General features: G+C 44.6%; 1 protein-coding gene across 5 annotated transcripts in view; it reads left to right on the top strand.

Moving 5' to 3' along the window:
• KALRN (kalirin RhoGEF kinase) overlaps positions 1-18,723 on the top strand; it is a 526,992-nt gene that overhangs the window by 417,030 nt on the left and 91,239 nt on the right. For 3 of the 5 annotated variants that reach the window (XM_064514687.1, XM_064514686.1, XM_064514684.1), the window contains exon 34: positions 8,317-8,563. In XM_064514687.1, coding sequence (XP_064370757.1) covers positions 8,317-8,563 — 247 coding nt within the window. Of the gene's footprint in view, positions 1-6,775; positions 6,806-8,316; positions 8,564-18,723 lie in introns of all 5 variants that reach the window. The other 2 variants (XM_064514688.1, XM_064514683.1) reach the window with 1 other exon arrangement.

Genomic DNA, 18,723 nt, shown 5'->3' with positions numbered 1-18,723 from the left:
CAAAACTCTGGCAAGGGCAGAACTTCCCAGTTAGATAAAGGCAGATGTGCACAGTGCTCCCCTTTCACAGAGGCACGTGTGCTTGTCCCATTGTACGTGCTTTTCTTTCTAAAGCTGCTGTTAGAACTCTCCTCCTCAAATGGTACCATGTATGCGATGCAGACAGCTCTGCTGCTATTTTAAACTCATCAGCTGCGTAAACCTTTTACTGTGCACACTTCGCCTGTGCTGCTTGTACGTGGAGATGTCTCACAAAGTCCCTGGTCAGAATACACCGTCAGATCTAGTGTACTTGCTAGCAATATCTTGGGAGATGAGGTCTGACGAGTCATATTTTGACTGCGGAAACTGTTGACCTCCTAGGTCAAGATTGTCTGCTTTGCTCAGACTGTGCTAGACATACAAAAGAAAGCAACCAGTCATTGTTCTCGGATTTTTGGGCTATTCTTGTACTTATATTAACCCTGGGTGAGTTTGGAAGCTCTTGTGGATGTGGGAGACAAAAGGTGTATTTATCTTGGAGAGTTTCAGCCATATCCCTTTCTCATCCTCTACAACACTGGTAGCAAATGGTTTTGGAGCTAGTCATGCTGCTCTGTGTTACTGAGGGGAGGCGGATGACATCTGCCTCGTATGCTTCTCCAGGGACAGGAGTGGAATTCGGGTACCAGCCAAATGCCATGAGAAAACCTTGAACAGTGCATGATCACACACAGACTGTTGCTCTTGATCAGCATGTTGGGCAAAGCAAGTCTGATCATCTTTACCTACTAGTCTTTCTTTCTGGAAAAAGGCTCCAAAAATAATTCAGATAGCTCTGTTAAAGCTGTTCTGCAGCTGTCTTGGCATATCCCTGAGTCCAAAATCCAGCGCAGCCAGGATATGGTTGTTTAGTAGGGACTCCGTCAAGAGATGCTGGGCAGGAAAGATGTATGTTATTTGAGACCATAACACCAGATTTCCTTTCTGTTAGCATATTTGTATGTCCCATGTGCCATCACTGTCTTTTCTTCCTGCTGTGGAATAACATACTATATTTTGATTTATAGAATGCTGCGCATCTGAATACCTCTGTTGTTATTTTCTCACTGAGAGGAGCAAAGCTGGTATGTTTTGGCTACAGGGCTGTCACCATGATCCCAGACGGACATTTGACTAATAGCTCAAATATAAAGAGACATCTCTATGAAGCGAGGGCTCAAGCAGCAATCGTCTTCATTTGGTCAGACAAAACAGAAAGAGTGAGAAGCACCGTTTCCATCTTAATGAAAGATGAATATATGGGCTTGAGGACCAAGAAAGACTGTCAGAGTTGAGCCAGGTATTCTCCAGCGAGTTTCCAATTCTAAATTGAATTTGGAGCAATTCTACTGACCATGATGAGGTTATTCCTGGCTCAGCTCATAGCTCCTGAAATAGAGTCTATCCACATAAAAACACCTCCATATTGATGTAGCAAAGCAATCCCCAGAACTGCCAGAGCTATCTGCTCAGCGTCCCTCAGCTGCAGAGGGCTTGGAGGGAGGAACATGGGTGACTCAGTGTCTGCACTGCAGACAGAGCCAGTTACAAAGTAATAAAACTAAAGTGATTCTCTAGTTCTTAAATTCCTAAAGGCTTCTTCTGGATTTAATCTCTCTCTAACCTCCCAGTAAAAAGAAAAATTCTATGAAATTACAGAAATTTTCACAAAGAACTCTGCAGGGGGTAGGGTTTCTAGACTCTAGCTGTCCCCCAGCCAGAGTGACAGCTCTTGGATTTATTTCACTGCAGACAGAATCAACATCTAAGTATCTTACTCACTTTTTTTAATCTCTCGATAAGAATGCAGATCCCATTCTTTCTCTCACTGCCTCTCTCACCCTCTTGAAATAGGCTGTTTATGGTGACTAAATGCTCCTATCCAAAACTGGCTGTCATCCAAAACCAGATGGGCAGAAAGCCTTAGAGCAACAGAAAACTAGCAATTTATGTTAGTACACAGTACAGCACCATACAGAAAGCTTTGTTTAAACTAGCAGAGGTCTGTGTCCTGTTAATATATGTAAATAACCATCTAGTGTGGATTTCTGCAATGATGTTGACATATTTTTAAATACTTAGATACTCTAAGCAGCTCTTCTAAGCATGATAGATTCATCCTCCATTGTCAATCCTTTGAGTGAAAACCAGATGTTGGCTTGAGATTTGTGGTACAGAGTGAACAACAACTTCTTACCTACCTGAAATATATTGATTTTTACCTACATCTGTAGATGCTGTCCACTGTTGATTCTGCTTCTGAACATTTTGGTTTTATGATCAAAAAATATATTCAAGGGGAAATTGGAGCATTTTAGGAGCAGAAAAAGAAAGCTAAACATGAGCAAATGATCCAGCAGTTTTAATAATGGAGAACACTGCATAACTTAGCATAATGAGTTGGGCTGGGCATGGCTCTTTACATTATAATCTATTTTTAAATAGCTTAAAAATGCACAAAAGGATACTTGTATGTTACCTACTGACAAAAGCAACTTTGGCAGCAGCAAGCCTTTAGGCTAAATAATAGTCTAATAGCCGCATGCAGCAACAGTTGAATTTTAGGCTTTGGCGAAAGGATGTCAGCTTCAGCTTACTGTGCGTTTTAGATAGTGTGGTACTCAAATGGAGCCGAGGCAAGTGTGAGAGAAGTGGTATAATGCACTGACACTTATTCTCCTATCCTCTGTTACTATTCAATTTTGAGAAGGGTCTGAGCAAAATATGCACATATTTGGAGATGGAGAACCCCAAATATGAGTGCTTTGTTTACCTCACTTCACAAGCTGGCAACAGGATTGCCTGAGCGAAAATTATTCCTCAGCACTCAGCCTGGGAATTCAAATACAGCACCGGGGGACGGGGACCCATGCAGGTACATGCAGCGTCTGCCCCAGGGCTCTCTGAGAGGAGATAGCAGCATCGCGACCCCTTGGCTGCAGTGCGGCTCTTGGGGACTACCAAGATCATCAGGTGCAGTTCACTGACATCACGGGTGACCGTCCTCTCTGTTATGTGCCCTTGTATGTCGCAGACCACAGCATGGTTCCTGAGCCCTTCTAATAACTTAAGTTCTTAGTTATAAAAGAACTAAAACCTTAATTACTGTGCTGTGCCACAGGAGGGGACATCAAGGACACCAACATTTTGCACTCTTGCAGAAACAGCATATTGAAATGCTGTTGCAGTTGTTGGGGTATCATGTTTTTATTCACTTATGCTGATACAACAGCAACCACAGTATTACTGTCAACAGTTCTCTGCATCTCACAGCTTGGGTTTGTTTTTAGAACCAGTGAGAGATCCGTTGCAGTTTTCACGATAAACTATTTAGTTTCCCAGCAAACAAGTGCCTGAGGAATGCTTCTCCAAAGACCCATGTCTCCCAAATCCCTGCTCACCGTATTAGAGAGCTATTCATTCCTACTTCCCTTTAAACTGGAGTGGATTAAACACTAGTTAAGTTATATTCTAGCAAGAAGGCAGGGCAGCGTGTGACCTAACAGGTCTTTTCCATCTGGAGTATAATGATAAATAAGCCGCTAGCATTCAGCTTTGCTTTCGCTGGCTGTGGCACTAGCTGGAAACCAAACAGATGCAGCAGTGGCCACACACACATGCTGTGATTCAGGACAGATCAGTGCATGGTAATCCTGTACTAAACGGTACCGTCTGGTCACTGGAGCTTAGCTGACTCTTGTGCTTGGAGCAGCTTGGATGTCCTGACAACAGGACATGTCCACATCTGGGATCGTTTTGGTGGCTTGCATTTCACTCTCCTGGGGTTGGCGGGCACCTTGGTTGGGTGTTTCCAAGCAAAAGGTTCTAAGGGCTCCTGTAAGTCATGACAAAATCCATTCATCAGAATCAGTGTCTTAAGTAAACTGCTCACATGGGTGCTCAGAGTCTGCTGAGCGAAGTCCGGCCATAGAAATGATAGTTTTCAACCACTGCATGACCAGGTCCCTGCAGGCATTGGTGGCATACAGCAGGGCTCTATTCTAGCTCGGGTTTAATCTGCTTTGGCACATCCTGGTGAGGACATTTATGCACCGAATATGTGATTATGCTTTCCAGCCCAGGCACAAGTGAAAGCAGAGAGTGGGAGATGGTTTCCTGGCGGCAGGCAGTCGCTGTCGCTGCGGCAGCTGCTTCTGTTGAGCAGCGCTGAGGGAGAGCGAGGCTCTTGCTAGCTGCTTTCAGGACATACGGCACATTCACCCTGGACTGTTTGGGGCCCTTCTGCTTCATTGTTGCATTTTGCTATTTGCTTTTGCCAGTCCCTTTTCTTCTTATTTTAAGGTCATGAGAAATTACATTCCTTTCTGTGTAATTCATTAGATTTGTCCCTGTATCAGATGTTTTAGTTATGTTTTGTGCTTTGCCAAGGTATGTTGCAGCATTATTTTTATTTTAACCTCTCTCACTGATCCTGTTGTACAATACACAGATTAGAGTGGTGTCTGGGTTTTAAATGTATCCAGTCAACAGCTGTAATGGTGGGTTTTATCACAGGAATAATAAAAGTGAACTTGTCACAGGCTAAAATATGAAACCATTTACCTGTGAAGTAAAACCTCAAGGGCATCCTCTATTTTCTTTCTCTTTCCAAACCAAATGTAATATATGAGAAACCAGCAGCTCCTCCGTATCCCAGTTTGCCTCCTCAGAGGTCGAGAGAAGCACGATGTACTTCTCTGAGATTTTAAAGTTCCCCTCTAAAAACAAATCGAATATGTAATAGCTTGAGGGAACACTTCACAGGTGAAAGGATTTCTGTCATTGGGAATCAGATGTATTTGCATTATTCTTAAGTGGCTTACCAATTCTCTACATACTAGTGTAATATAATCTTTCTAGAAAGGTTACTTTGCTGTGGGTTAATTTGGCAAGTAAATGTTCTGTGGGATGTGGTGGTGTATAAGACACTTACAGAACAGGCATGAGAAATACCTTGCAAAAGGAAGAATTTCCCTTTCTGCTCTTTGTGACCACGGTCAGCACCTAAAAGTAATCTGGGGGCGCCCAGCTGGGTTAGCTCTTTGCACCTACCATCTGCACATGCAAAAAGGAAGCTGCTTCATTCCTCCTGCCAAAACAAGGTCTTTCCCTGCAGATGTATTCTCAGCCTCAAATCTGAGTGCCGTCTGCTGCTGCCACCAAGTTGGGCAGGAGTCCTCCAGAAGTCACCGATCAGGACCTGCCTTTCTAGTGCTGGCTCCTCCAGCAGCGAGCCAGAGCGCAGGGGGAGGCCCTGGTGCATGTTTCCATCCAGAGGATGCCAGAGGAGTCAGCGCCATATCAAAGGGAGCCAAGAGAGGTTAGCTTCCTAACTCAGACATCAAAGATAGGTTTCTGCAGCCAGGGGGTGTGAATATCTCCCCTGCTGAAGAAGAGTTTGATCACACCAGGTGCTGAGCAGCTCCCAGAGGTGATGATTACTTCCAGTTCTCATTATATTAAGTAGCTGTTTCTAATGAATCAGAGAAAATAGGAGCTTGGGGCTATACGGCACTTGAGAGTCATGGAGCACATATGCCTTCTCTGGGATAACATTTACAGGTGTTGTCCTGATCGAAGCATCTGCTTTTATCACGGATGTTTAGTTATTTGGGAAGGGATTGACAGAGACCTGCGATAGACTGACTGCGTGTTAGCTGCTCCTCGGCTGGCTGCACGCAGGCTGCAGGAGGGGAGCTGCTCAGGGCAGTCCTTCCTAGGCTGACGCCCTGAAGTGCTTTGTTGGTCCCAAACTTGCTAAGGCGGTGTCTTCACCAGGCCTCTTTCCCTGCGATATTTTAGGCCTATTTCACTTTTCCTGCTTAAGCAATAAGAATGATCAATTTTTCAGAAATCGAACTGACCATCTGAAGAAAAGCTTTGACTACTCTGGAGCATCCCCTGTCCATACCATTTGAAATGGTGGGTCCTTGGCTCCTGTTTGAAGGGAGCCCAGGACAATGTACAGCCAGGTCCTTTGTGCCCACACATCACACCTGCACTGTACGTAGATAAGCACTTGGTCTGAAGATGAGAACATAAGCACTTGGTCTGAAGACGACAGAGTTAATTCCATACAGCAAATTAGCTTGCTGTGTGATGGCAAACACGGACACCTAGTGGCACTTTAGTGCAGGGCATGAGATGCTTAAAACTAACCTCCGGAAGAGAAGTAGATACAGCAGAGTACTTGTTCACATATTTTCTCCTAAAAGAAGAAGTTTGATTATCTTCAGAGAAAATATAATAGATAACATAATGTGGGGGAAAGAAAACTTATTTATCAAGAAGTAGTGAAAGAATTAAGTGAGATTCATCACATTTGGAGAGATTTGTCAATGTATTTGCCAAGAAGTAATCAGGGTTTTCTTGAGCCTTAAATATCTCACAGATATCAGATCAGATCAGAAAGACTTTCTACTTCTCAAATTAATCCATAGCAAAGAAATCTCAGCAAGTATTTTAGCAATCTTTTACTCTTACAAAACCTGTGAATGTTCGTATTCCAATTATGTGGAGATTGTGTCAGTGTGACAGATGATGGGTTTGTTGATAAACTGCTTAGCTAGGTGCTAAACTGAACTCTTGCCGCACTTTCATCAACCGACGGAGCTTTCTCTGCCAGGATTAATGCTAGCACTCTTGACTGTTTGAGTGGCCTCAAACAACTACCGTGGTTTGTTTTGTTTGTTTTTTCTATTTATTTACAAATAATCTTTCAGAGCAATGTTTCCTTCTTCTTCCCCAAATCTAGCATTTCGTCTACGGCAGAGACACAGGACAGGTGAGAACCAGTCCTTGTCCACTGATCTCTTTCTGTAATTGTAAAATATGGCAACTGTGAACGAGATTTCTTTCATGCCTGCTTTAGACACGTGAACCACCATGTCACTGAAGTGGGGAGAGAGACTGTTCCCATGGGAGTGTGTGTCTGGGGCTGCTCGGGCTAAGACAAGGGGTCGTGGGACTGTACCAGCCGAAGAGTGAAGTCTGTAGAGAGGAGTGTAGTGAAGGTGCACTCCTAAGGGGCTCACCCATGATAAGCAGTTCTCAGTTCTCACTGATTTCACGGGGATACTTAGCATCTTACAAAATGTGTCCCAATTCAGTTGTATTTAGAAGGGGTTTCTTTAAAAACATTCTAATATGCTTTTTTTTAGCTTGACATCCTGAGAAAGTGATATTTATAGGATTACCCTGTTCTGAATCAGCTTGTTTACCATTCTCATCTTATTAACTTTTCAATCAGTGGAGTAATTTTAATGAAATTTGACAGTGGAATAAGAATCTCAAAGATTCCTGCATGTTTCAGGGAAACAGGCAGCAAGTGGAGGAGAAGAACCCGAACGAGGGCCTCACATTGGAAAGATTAGAAACCAGAAAAAGATCGGTGCTCACACCTTTCTAGGCACCAGAGAATCCAACCATGAGATCCAAATCTGTAGGAAAACAAGCTTCATTAGTTCTGGTGCTTGCGGAATCAATTTTTCTGTTACATCCTGCTATATACACAAGCACTTATATATCAGGTCTCTAGTTATATAGAGACTGTGGTTAAACAGAGACCAGTATTGTTCATTGAGAGTTGCAGGGTGTGAGACTGAAGGAAAGCAGTGGGTTGCCAGCACTCAGTACGAAAGTAAGATGATACATTTATTCTTAGATACAAATCCTGGAAGTCAGCATATAATCAGTCACTCCACGTTTATATATTTACACCTCTGTTTTCCATTAGAGAGCATGGGAGGAGCTTTTCTGATCTGCCCCCTCAGGATCTCCTAGTCTCCTAAGAGGTCCCTGTAGCAAGTCTGGGAAGATGAAGGCATGTTTCTTGTCTTGCAAAAAGTTGTAGCTGTTTCCTCACCACGCTGGTGGCATGAGGGAATGTGTCTAGCTCATGCTGTAAAGGGGCGGGTTGGAATTTGTCCTGCCATGAGACAGAGTGTGGAGGAGACCTGGGCTATTGCCATTCCAGAAAGTCACCCAAGAAGCTAAAGCAATAAAAAAGCAAGTGTCCTAATAAATATCCACCCACAGCTAGAAAATGGCAGCATTCAAAAGGTTACTGGGTGGGTAGCTCTTGATTTCTCAGATCAGCCCAGCAATATCAGTAAGAACTAAAGGAAACCAGAGTCATAATACTTTGAACTTTGACAAAAGAAATTATTAACTTGGCTTCTAAGGAATACAAATCCTATCTTTGCCAGTGTAAATATAATATAAAAATGATTTGGCTTCCTCCTGCGCGCTCTAACGTCTATCCCCATTCTTTTCTTTTCTGTCGAACCTGGACAGTTGTCTGGAGGCTGTGAACTAACCGTGGTGCTCCAGGACTTCACAGCCGGCCACAGCAGCGAGCTGAGCATTCAAGTCGGGCAGACCGTGGAGCTGCTGGAGAGGCCGAGCGAAAGGCCCGGCTGGTGCCTGGTCCGCACCACGGAGCGGAGCCCGCCTCAGGAAGGCCTGGTCCCCAGCAGCGCTCTTTGTGTTTCCCACTCACGGAGCAGCGTGGAGATGGACTGCTTCTTCCCTTCAGGAAAAGGTAGGCAACAGTCTGGCAGGTGTCAAGACTGTTTCAGATTTCCCCCTTTGTATCATGTAAGTGCAAAGCTGCTAGGGCTGTTTTTGTCTTCAAGCAGTTGGCATAATGAAAAGACCATTTAGTCTTTAGTGAATTTTGTTAATGGGTCTCTGTGAATCAGCACTGCTCTAGCCTAGCTCCATCTCCATGAATCAATGTTTGTATGTGTGCGTCTTTTGCTATGTGGCAGTCATTATTGTCGTGAGATACTGGAATAATACTGAGACCTTTTAAACAACAACAACTGGTTTCGGTGCCTAAAAGCCGAAAGGGAGGGAAAGTCAAGTTGCGTATACATCCAGGATGCCCCAAATCATGGATGTGTTATTTTATGAATGCCACAGTGTACACTTAATGCATGGTCTTCTACTATCTCTCTGCTGCCTGTCTGCCTATTATTGCAAACAAGCCACCAGTGAGTTACTGGTAAACTTTATTGACTAGTGAATTACAGACTGTGTGTGTAATGGCACAATACAATGGGGAAAGAATCCTTCACAATTAGCATGCAGCAAAACAGGTCACCCGTGTTAACCTGAGAGCTTGTGCGTTTACGTCAGTTTGCAGGAAAATGACTTGCCTTTGCATACAAACACCTGCAACGAGTGGTGAAATATTGTTCATTTCTGTGGTGTCCGTGGCCTGTTTAGTTTGGTGTTCTGTTTTGAGTAATGTGTGTCCCGCGCATAGCACCCATGCAACAAGACATAGGCGATACTCGAGACTGATAGACAGAACCTGTTTGACTTGACGTGGCCAGAGCAGGTCCCTTTTATCGAAGTGCTGCGCCCCAGCTCAGCCACAAACAGTGCCAGTAAGGCCGGGGAGAAAAGGCTCCTAACGTCCCATTCCTGACTTCAAACCTGCAACCTGAACTGGCCTTTTAAAATTGTTTTTTCCCTCTGCAGTAGGGGAAATAGAATATGATCCTTTCTTGTTTGAACAAATTAAGCTTGGTGGGTTTGTTTGTTTTGAGAAAAAACATTTAAGCTGAGGTCTATTCTGTCTTTGTTCCATGCCTGCAACTCCCACTGCCGTCGATGGGAGCTGTGCGCACACCAAGGAAAACAGAGAGTAAGGCCAGGCTCCTGGGCCTCTGTTGTGCTAAAGACCTGCAGTAAGAGTTTCCATTAAAAAGTGGCCTGAACCAAAACGGGGGAAGGAGAGCTGGACTTTTCCCCTCAGAGTTGATCCTCAGTGTTTCTCCTTGCCCTGTTTTGCAAAAGGAAGGAGGTGAAGTCACTGCTGGCCGAGCAGGAAATCTGCCTTGCAGACTCCAAGCTTCTCTCACACACTTAGTTCAGACCTGCTGCCTCCCATCCCGGCTGTAAGCCTGGAGCCCTCCTGGCCTCTCCCAGCTTTTGGTTCAGCTGCCACAGCAGCTTGACCTGGTCCTCTGCTTGTCTAGAAGGTGCTGCCAGGTTATCCTCTGAGAAGCATAGCAGGTACTTAGGTGCAGGTTAATATCTGTGAAACAGAAAAGGAAAACTGAAAATGAGCCTGTCCTGGCTAAGAGCAGTCACTGCCTGGAGTGACTCACCGGAAGCAAGAAGTGTGCCTGGTAGGTGCATGGTACAACAGTCGGGATTGGATTTGCTACTGAAGGACATTGCGAAATGCCAGTCAAACCTCGTTTAAGCACTCTAGAGTCAAGAGTCTTCCTTCAAGTATTTATGGGAAATCCCAAGGAGGAAGGAATCAGCATAGTCAGTGGGCTGAGGGCTGGCAGGGAACATGGTAGTTCTGCTTCTGGCACGATTGCGTGAGCTTCAGGGCATAACCACACCGCAGGTATGGCGAGACAGGCTCAGTGCTGGGCTGCAGCTGGCAGAGGAGAGCATGCTGTTGTCTGGGAGCCATCCGGCTGCGTTAGCACAGCACCAAGCCCGAGCCAGCAAGCTTTGCCATGCTGCAGGGCAGGTAATCTTAGAGCAGCCATCATGCTAACATGCTGTGACTACTTCCAGGTTGGAGCTGGCTCTTGTCCCATCGTCTCCGAGCAGGTGCAGGGTGAGCCTGGGGCATGTTTGCTCCAGCCATGTACTCAAGGCCCTTATTTCCTTGTATCTCTTTCCCCCACAGCCGCCTTCTTCTTCCTGCACATACCAATCCTACATCAGCGAGCCTCAGTGTTAATGGGGTCTCCAGAAGTGCCGTTAGAAATAGTAAAAATAACCACCTAGTCCACAATTTTGGTCAGAGTAAATAGGTTTTTTTGTATCTAATCAGTTCTCCCTCCATTAGGAAAACAGGAAATTGTTTAATCTGGATGAATAGATGCTTGGAATAAAGAAGTGGGGTTAAGTTTAAAGGGGGAAATGCATTAGCCACTGGAAAAGCCTGCCAGTCTGATGAGATGCTATGAAGGTTAGGTTGATAAATGGCTCTGACTGTTCAGAGTCATGTCCATCTCTACTTCCAGTTGCTTTAGGCATGGTTTGGACCAGGAATCCCTTGGTCCAGGTTTCCAAAGTTCCCGATCCTTCTGTACAACCTAGGACAAAGGCTGGCACATCTTATATCAGTGTAAAATGGTCTCCCCCCATCTGTATTGAATGTGTAAACATACACAGGTGCAGAAGAGCAGGATAATAGCTGATATCTTACAGTTATCAAGATACATAATTCTTTGCTTTTACAAGCACTATAATTTCAAGAACAGAAAGCCTCTGTACTTAAAATTTAGTGTTCCTAATAGTAAAATTTTCCATCTATGATATACATACACAAGTTTGTCAAATATTAAAACATAGTTGCATCTGCTTAGTAGAAAATGGCAAATTACTGTGTTTTGTTCTATGTAAATTATGGTGGACTGTTAACAGAAATCATGTGGCCCAGAGCAGCTACCTATCATCCTTGAAATGAAAGACTAAAGAAAATAAGATTTATCAGCCAACACCTGAACCAATGAGAACTTGCAAGGTTCAGTGGGATTGCCAGAAGAGTTTGTAGAGCATCAGTGTAAGTCCTCACCAGATAAAAAATCAACCTTTTTAAAAAAGCCTCACTGAAGGCTGCTCAAAATGCAAAATCAAAGTTCACAACTGAACGTGCAGTCTGGCTCTTCCTAATTTTTAACACTGTTTCTTTAAAAATAGTTATTGAGGCTAAGTTAAAGACTGCAAAAGGAAAAAGGTGATGCAAATATAAGAGAGCAAACCCCTAATATAACACTCCTTATGTTTTTAATGAAACTTCTTTCTGGATTTCTCTTGTCACTGATCAGTGAAAGTAAAGGGATTTTAAGGATTAGTCTCCATCTGACTTCTGGCTGTGTTTGTCTGGAGGACACACATTTGATTTTTTTTCATGACTTGACTAAAGTTCAGAGTCCAAGGGTAGCTCTTGATATCCTTCCTTTCCAGTGTTCTGGCAGTGATTGCAATTACCCTCTGTAAAAAATGCAGACAGTTTTCTAGGATTCACCATTTCCAACTAATTTATGGATAACCGAGTAAAAGGAAGTGGTCTGTGATCTCTGCTACTGTACTCGAGAATTTGTGGTTTTGGCATTTTTTTCCTGATGAACATTCCTAAGGAAAGAAAAAGAAAGACCTGTGACCCACTAAGAGTGAGACTCTGCACTATCCCACGTGGCTCGTTACAGCAAAACAGTGACTTTTATTCCTGTCTCTTTTACTCTACAGTTGAACTCTAAGGTATTAAACTATAAATTTTGGATTAAGAGAGAAATCTACGTGGATAGAAAGCAACATAATGACCTAGTCAAAATTCATTAGACACTCTGGGACAAGCATATTCCTGGTGTCAGCCTGTTAGCTTCAGCTGAGCGATTCTGAATTTGAATTTGGCCCACGAAGCATTTAGAAGAACTCTTGTTCTTACAACTGTGGCCTTATCACCCAGCATCTTTCACCCAGGATTTAGAGAGTAGCAAAGGCTAATTCTTGCAGTAATATTAAGCAACCTCTATCGCCAAAGGGGAAGAAGAAAGTGTTAAAAAAACCACCAGGGTTTGATGGCTCTTGGTTTGAGCTGATGATATGCACAGGGATCCCATTCAGGGCCCCAGACCAGATCTTGCCTGCAGGATGCTTGTGTCTGGCCCCCATCCCTGGAGAAGATGAGGAATATATTTTTTTAAGATGCTATGCAAACTTCTTGCTGTGCGGGCAGATGGCCACTTAACAGCGGGGCTTTGGTGGCAGCGGTGGGTCCTTGTAACAGAGCAAATTGAGAAATAGTTGGGTCTCTGCCAGTGGAAGAGGGAGGAGCACAGGCCTCACAAGGTGTAAGTTAGCGTGGTGAGCACCTCCCCTGCGCTCCTCGGCAGGGTCGCCCAGGCCTGCATGGATCGGCTGGGAGAGCATCAGGCCTTGGGCAGGAGGCCAGGGGTTTCCGTCCAGCTCAGGCAACAGCTTTCACATTTAGGGGGTCCCCTGCCCACACCTGTGGCCAGAAAGAGCACATCACTGGGAGGTGTGATTGCAGGCTGGGCTGTAAAAGAAGGAGGCAGAGAAAGGGTTTAAAGAGGCTGGTGAGAAGAACGGTATCAATGAAAAAAGAGGTCACTCGGAGACCTGCTTGTTTTGTGACCGTTCCTTGTGGGAAAGAGCAGATCATTTGATGGATTAGAGTGCAAAGCTGGTGAGGCTAATCCGGCTCTTGTTGGGGTTGGATTGCTCTTTCCCCCAGTCCCTGATCTCGGAAGAGTGATCTGTGTAGGGAAAGGCATAAATGTTTCTTCTCACGTCTCCATTTGTGAGACCATCTTGAATTTTGTGGGGTGGGGAAGAGTCTAGGCTGCTTTTATTGTGCCCCTGTTCTTGTTGAGTATTAAATTGCAATCTGCATTGGCTCACGCACTTTCTCTGTTGTGTTTTAAACAATTTCTGTTGCGAAACATTCGATGGTAATGATTCCTGATTTCCCCAGGGAGCTGTGCGAGGCCGATTCAGAAGTTTTAGAGCACTACATTAAACCTTCAGTTGTCCTTGTAGAGGCTGAGAAATTGTTTTTGTTTTTGAAAGTTTTGATTAAGAGCAGTTGATTAAAATGTTTATAAGGCTCTGAACTAAAGGAAACATTTTATTAGGTAACACAGTTGATTTAACTGGCACATAAACAGGTCATGGGGTTTCTATTAAACAATGTTCAGTCTCCCATTGTCAATATAAATATGCAGTATTTAAATAAAAAAACAAGTCCTCGCCTCTATTCCTAATACCATTTTAACAAGGGACATCAGAGTCAAAATTTCATAGTGTAGACTGTCTTTCAGCAGAGGTCACATGGACCCCTTCTGCTGGCATTTACTGCCTCATAGTATCCTTGTTACAAGCATAGGACATGATTTACATGGAAAAATCACATCAGGAAAGTTTTTACTGCATTTTCCCTCCTTTTCAATTATGATAGAGCAGCTGGAAGCAAGACAGCTCACCAGCATGGTGTACCAAGACAGCTCGCTGTGGATTGGCAGCAAGGGCTGCCGGCCCCAGCCAGGGCCTGCTGCTGTGCCTCGATGTACCTGGGGAAAAACTGTATAAAGCTAAGGCAGAGATGAGCATGGCTCCATGCAGTGGTGCTGAGAATGGCAATAGAAAGGCCAGAGAACTCAAAACCACTTTGCTACCTCAGTCAGGTCACCCTTTCCTGTGGTACTTCTCCACTGTATATCCTTCCTCTGTCTCATCAAATGATAGCTGCTTCTCTTCACTTCCATGGCCCTTCACGGCTTCTCCCCACCGTATCGCTCCTTTCTCCCTCAGTGGGAGATGTCAGCTCCGGTTGTGGAATGGTTGGTGACACCCACCTCCCCCTTCCTCTAATAACTTTCCATCAGGGACTTCTGTGCTTTCTCCTACCTTGTATTCATCCAGTAGAATAACTCAGATACCCATAAAATGTCCATCCGTGGTGTGGTCCACCTCTGTTATCTCCAAAATAATAAAAAATAAATATTTGGCAACAGTTGACAGTATGGGTGATAGGATGTAATTTTTTTTGTTGTGTTTCTGAGATGTTGGCAAAGTCAAGCCTGAGAGAATGAGCTGTTGTTGTGTAAGGATATTCATATCATTATGACTGTAGATCTCCCGGGGATTTTACCTGGCAGATGCATCAGTATATCAAGACGACAGAACTACACTCATAGATTCCTGGTGTAGTCAAGCCCCAGAGGCAGCGTCAGAAAGCAGCTCCTGATTAACTAGATAAGCTGGGCAAAACCTGACCAAGGAGGACAAACACTTGTTCTCCATAGTGAGTCTCCACAATTAAAAATCATAGAGACAGACTGTATATGGACTGTTGGAGCTATGGTCTGATGGCTTGTGAATACCCATACTTCTCTCACATGATGGCTTTTTCATTTTTTTTTTAGTTCCAGTATGGCGTCAAGTCATGGTCAGCCACGTGGATTTGTTTAGGGCATATCAGGTGCCAGCGAAGTCAATTATACTTATTGCTTCAGCTGCTCTGTTATCTAATCAAAGCAAAAAGCCTCTAGTGCTCTACCTGGGACTTTATTTTTATGAAGAAAGACAATTTTGATGAATGCTTTGATAAAACAGGAAAGGCTATTTTGGGGGAGGTTGCTTTGCTTTTGATCAGTGGATTTTTATTATTTTAAACACAGGAGTCTTTGTTTAAAAGAGAGAAGGCCTGCAAATTTTCTTGTTTGCTTTGCTTTTGCTTCCTCTTCTGATAGGGAGTAAAACTTTATCCACCTAGTCCCCTGTCAGCTTGACTTAGAGTTCTGCCACACAGTGGCCGTGCTGTGGGTTTCACTGGAAAAGTAAAAAAGAGGTTTTGCTATGCTGCAGCCAGCTGAGCTCTTGAAGAATACCAAAGAATCCTGCACCTGGCCCAGGACGGAAATTCAGGGGAAATCCAGCAGTGGTACAAACAGCGCTGTAAGTCACATATTTTGTGATTACAGATGATCTGATTAGGAGAATTAGAACATTAATACTGAAACATTTGGACACATCACCATTTGTTGGGTTTCTCCTTATTTACATCAGTGAGAAAAAGAAGCAACTCCACTGTATGCAGTGGTGTATGGGAGAAGAGAATATCCATCTACAGGCACAACCTATGCATCAAGGGACCAGTAAGGAGTATGCAGCTGGAAAAGCAGCTAATAGGTGTAAGGTAATGTGGGGTTCATCCTGCCTGCTTTTCTTGGTGCTTCTTCCATCTTTACCGTAGATCGCCCTCACTGTGCATATGCCAGGAGCAGCTTGGGGAGTACAGCAAATCAGGAGAGTACAGGATAAAACTGGGCAAAATTCAGTAGCTGATATTGCATAAAGGTCAGGGCACCTGATCTAAAGGTTCCTCTGGCATTACAATCTGTGGCAGCTTTATTTTGCAATTTATGTTTGGTTTTCTAATGTGTAGCTTACAGCATCTTTGGAACCTTTGTATAATTTGGCCAGGAGGCTTTCAGAGAGTAATGTTTCCTAGTAACAGGTATGACATTTATCACCTGTATCTCATAATTAACATACTGGCACCAGTTTTCCAGGTTGCAAATGAATATGGAATAGAATTGCTGCCTGTTGAGATCGTAAATTATTCTGGTTTTGGCATCAAATTAGTCAAGGTCAGATAGTGAAAAAGGAGAAAAACTCGCAGAGGAACCCTTAGAGTGGTCAAATGGGGAAAGCATCAGCAAAAATGTGGTGCAGGATGTTTCCAGACTGTGTGGATCTCCCTGAGTCAGAAACATTAATGTTTTAGAAGGGTTAAATGCTGATCTCTGTGGAAGGAAAGAGCCATGGTGTATCACTGCTGGGCAGGCTCCTGTCAACACTGCACCAAGTGCTGCTCATGAGATATCTACTTCCAAAATGAAAAATCTTCTCTCTCCAGATAAATAGTCATTTGTTTCCTTTAGATATGTTTGCGGGTTTGTTGGTGAGGCAGTTTTTGGAAGAGAGTACAGCTAACTTATTGTAGCCCTTCTGTTTTATGGAGAGACGGTGGCTCGCAAATCCAAGCTCAGATGATGGAGCTCAGCGCACAGCTAGCCAGAGGGCAGGCTGGATCCCTCCCCACTGCAGACTGGAGGTGGAGGGAGTGAGGGGAAGGGACAGCAGCTATTAGGAGGCTTCTTTTACAGCCTCCTTGGACCTGTTCCCTGCCTTCATTTGCCTCATTTCTGCCTGTGTAAGGTGGTGAGAACAGCACTCAGGGAGATGTGGTGAGCACGTGAACATGAGGCAGAGAAGAAAAAGGAGAATGGTGTCACTGAGGCATGCCCACATCTCCCCCAACTCCTCGTGTTTCCTGAAGGCTTGCACTTCAGTCCTGTTGAAGCTGCCTTGCAATGTCATTCGTAGAAGGCATTTTCAGTCCTCCCCACAGGAAAAAAAGTAAGGCAGAGTCACTGTCAGGCTCAGGCTACAGTTCCTCCCGTAACCTCTGTGGAAGAAAAGCATCAGAGATTCAGCATGTCCGTATGGCTCTCCTGCCTGGCGGCACACCCCCCTTTCCCAGGGGCTTCCCCCCCCAGCAGCTCGCTTAGGGACAAGGGAAGGTCCCAGCTGGTCCCAGCTGCCAGGATGCAGCTGCTTGGGTGGGTGGGTGGGGGGTGGGGGGTGGCCACAGCCTTGCCCTGGCCACGAGCTGTCTCGGGGGGGGGGGGGGGGGGGCACTTGGGGAGCAGTTTAGCTGCTCAGCTCTGTACATCTGGACAAACAAGGCTGCACTGGTCAGATTTTCCCAACTTTACTTGAAAGACATATGCTGGAAATAGTCTTTAATTTTTATTACTAACATACTGATGTGTTGGTACAACTGAAAGGTCAAAGACAGTTCCGCTAAGTAAATACTGTACTTTACATGCATTAAGCGAGACTGCTTTCCAAGCGTGATCTGGGCTGTGTGATGTCCTGTGTTGCCTGGGGAAGACCAGAAGCATTTCCCATGGAAAGGTCCCTAGCATGGGAAGGGCCTGTCCTGCCCAGTCCCCAGTTGTCCCAATTATCTCAGGATATGTCTTTTCATAAAGTGGCCGAGGTGAGAGTCCCCTTGCGTTGGCCCATTCGGAGCAGAGAGGTGTATTTGAAGGGACTCCACGAGCAGCACTGACCGAGTCTGAGCCATAGTCGTTCCGCCAAAAAAGGACTTGGGCTCCTACTGTGGATATATAAGTTCAAGAGACCAGTTTGGGTCAGATATTATCCAAGGCTCTTTGTACAGTTATCCAGGGGAGGCACCTACTGAACGTGGTTAGAATATGTATTTCTTTCTATTAACGGTATAGGGACCTTATAGACACTGTCTGTTTCTTCTGCTCCCTTGAGCTGTGGTGCTTCTGTCTGTTCCAGGCACCAGAGCGAGGAGGCAGAGTAAAGATTTCAGTTTGTGGTATGAGGTTTTATAGTAGCCCTGACTTGAAGCCAGCAGCCATAATACCTCTCCACGCCTCTGCCCCACTAGTGAAAAACAAGCAGCCCAGAGGAAGGGTATAAAACTAGGTCCTTGAGCAAAATCCATTTCCTCTGCATTTAGTCCCGTGTCTCAAAGTACACGTAGCGTGGTGGGAAGGGGGGGTGGGGGTGTTCATAGTGCTTGGCCCACCAGGCTAACAAGAAGCTCAGCAGCAGTCTTTGGTGAAGGAGCGAGAGGAGCTCGTGTCCTGTGTTTCCTCCGAGGCCAAACTAAATTTAGCAGATTCCCTGATGGACGTCTGACCGTAATCCATCTGGGACTGTGGGGAGAAGAGTGGGATCTGGATTGTTTGCCTAGGCTTTTTGCTGCATAACCAGCTTCACTGAGCCACCATTCATTATTATGTCCTTCATGGTTTTCTGCCATACTGGATATGCTGTAACTTACTCCGTGATCTTTTGCCCTGAATTGTTTGAAATTTAAGCATGAAGGAGAAATAAAGACCACTAATTCTGGGTTCATGCCTGATTTCCCTACTAACTTAATATGAGCATGTGGATGTGCTTTTTGTAGTATCATCACAACCAGGGCTTAGCCTAGCCGGTACTCCTAAGAATTGCAGCAATACAAATAATAGTGATAAGGACACAAATTATTTAAGGCTTCCCAGAAATGTTGCCTTCTCACTTTTCCAGCTTCCAGACAGCAAAGGGAATAGTCCTAAAAACAGTATTTACTCCCCTCAAGGCCTG

The sequence above is a fragment of the Dromaius novaehollandiae genome, chromosome 7 (genome assembly GCF_036370855.1).
Source record: "Dromaius novaehollandiae isolate bDroNov1 chromosome 7, bDroNov1.hap1, whole genome shotgun sequence".
NCBI classification, from domain to species: Eukaryota; Metazoa; Chordata; class Aves; order Casuariiformes; family Dromaiidae; genus Dromaius; species Dromaius novaehollandiae.
Note: the sequence above shows the minus strand (reverse complement) of the source record. Positions and strands in the feature narration are given on the sequence as shown.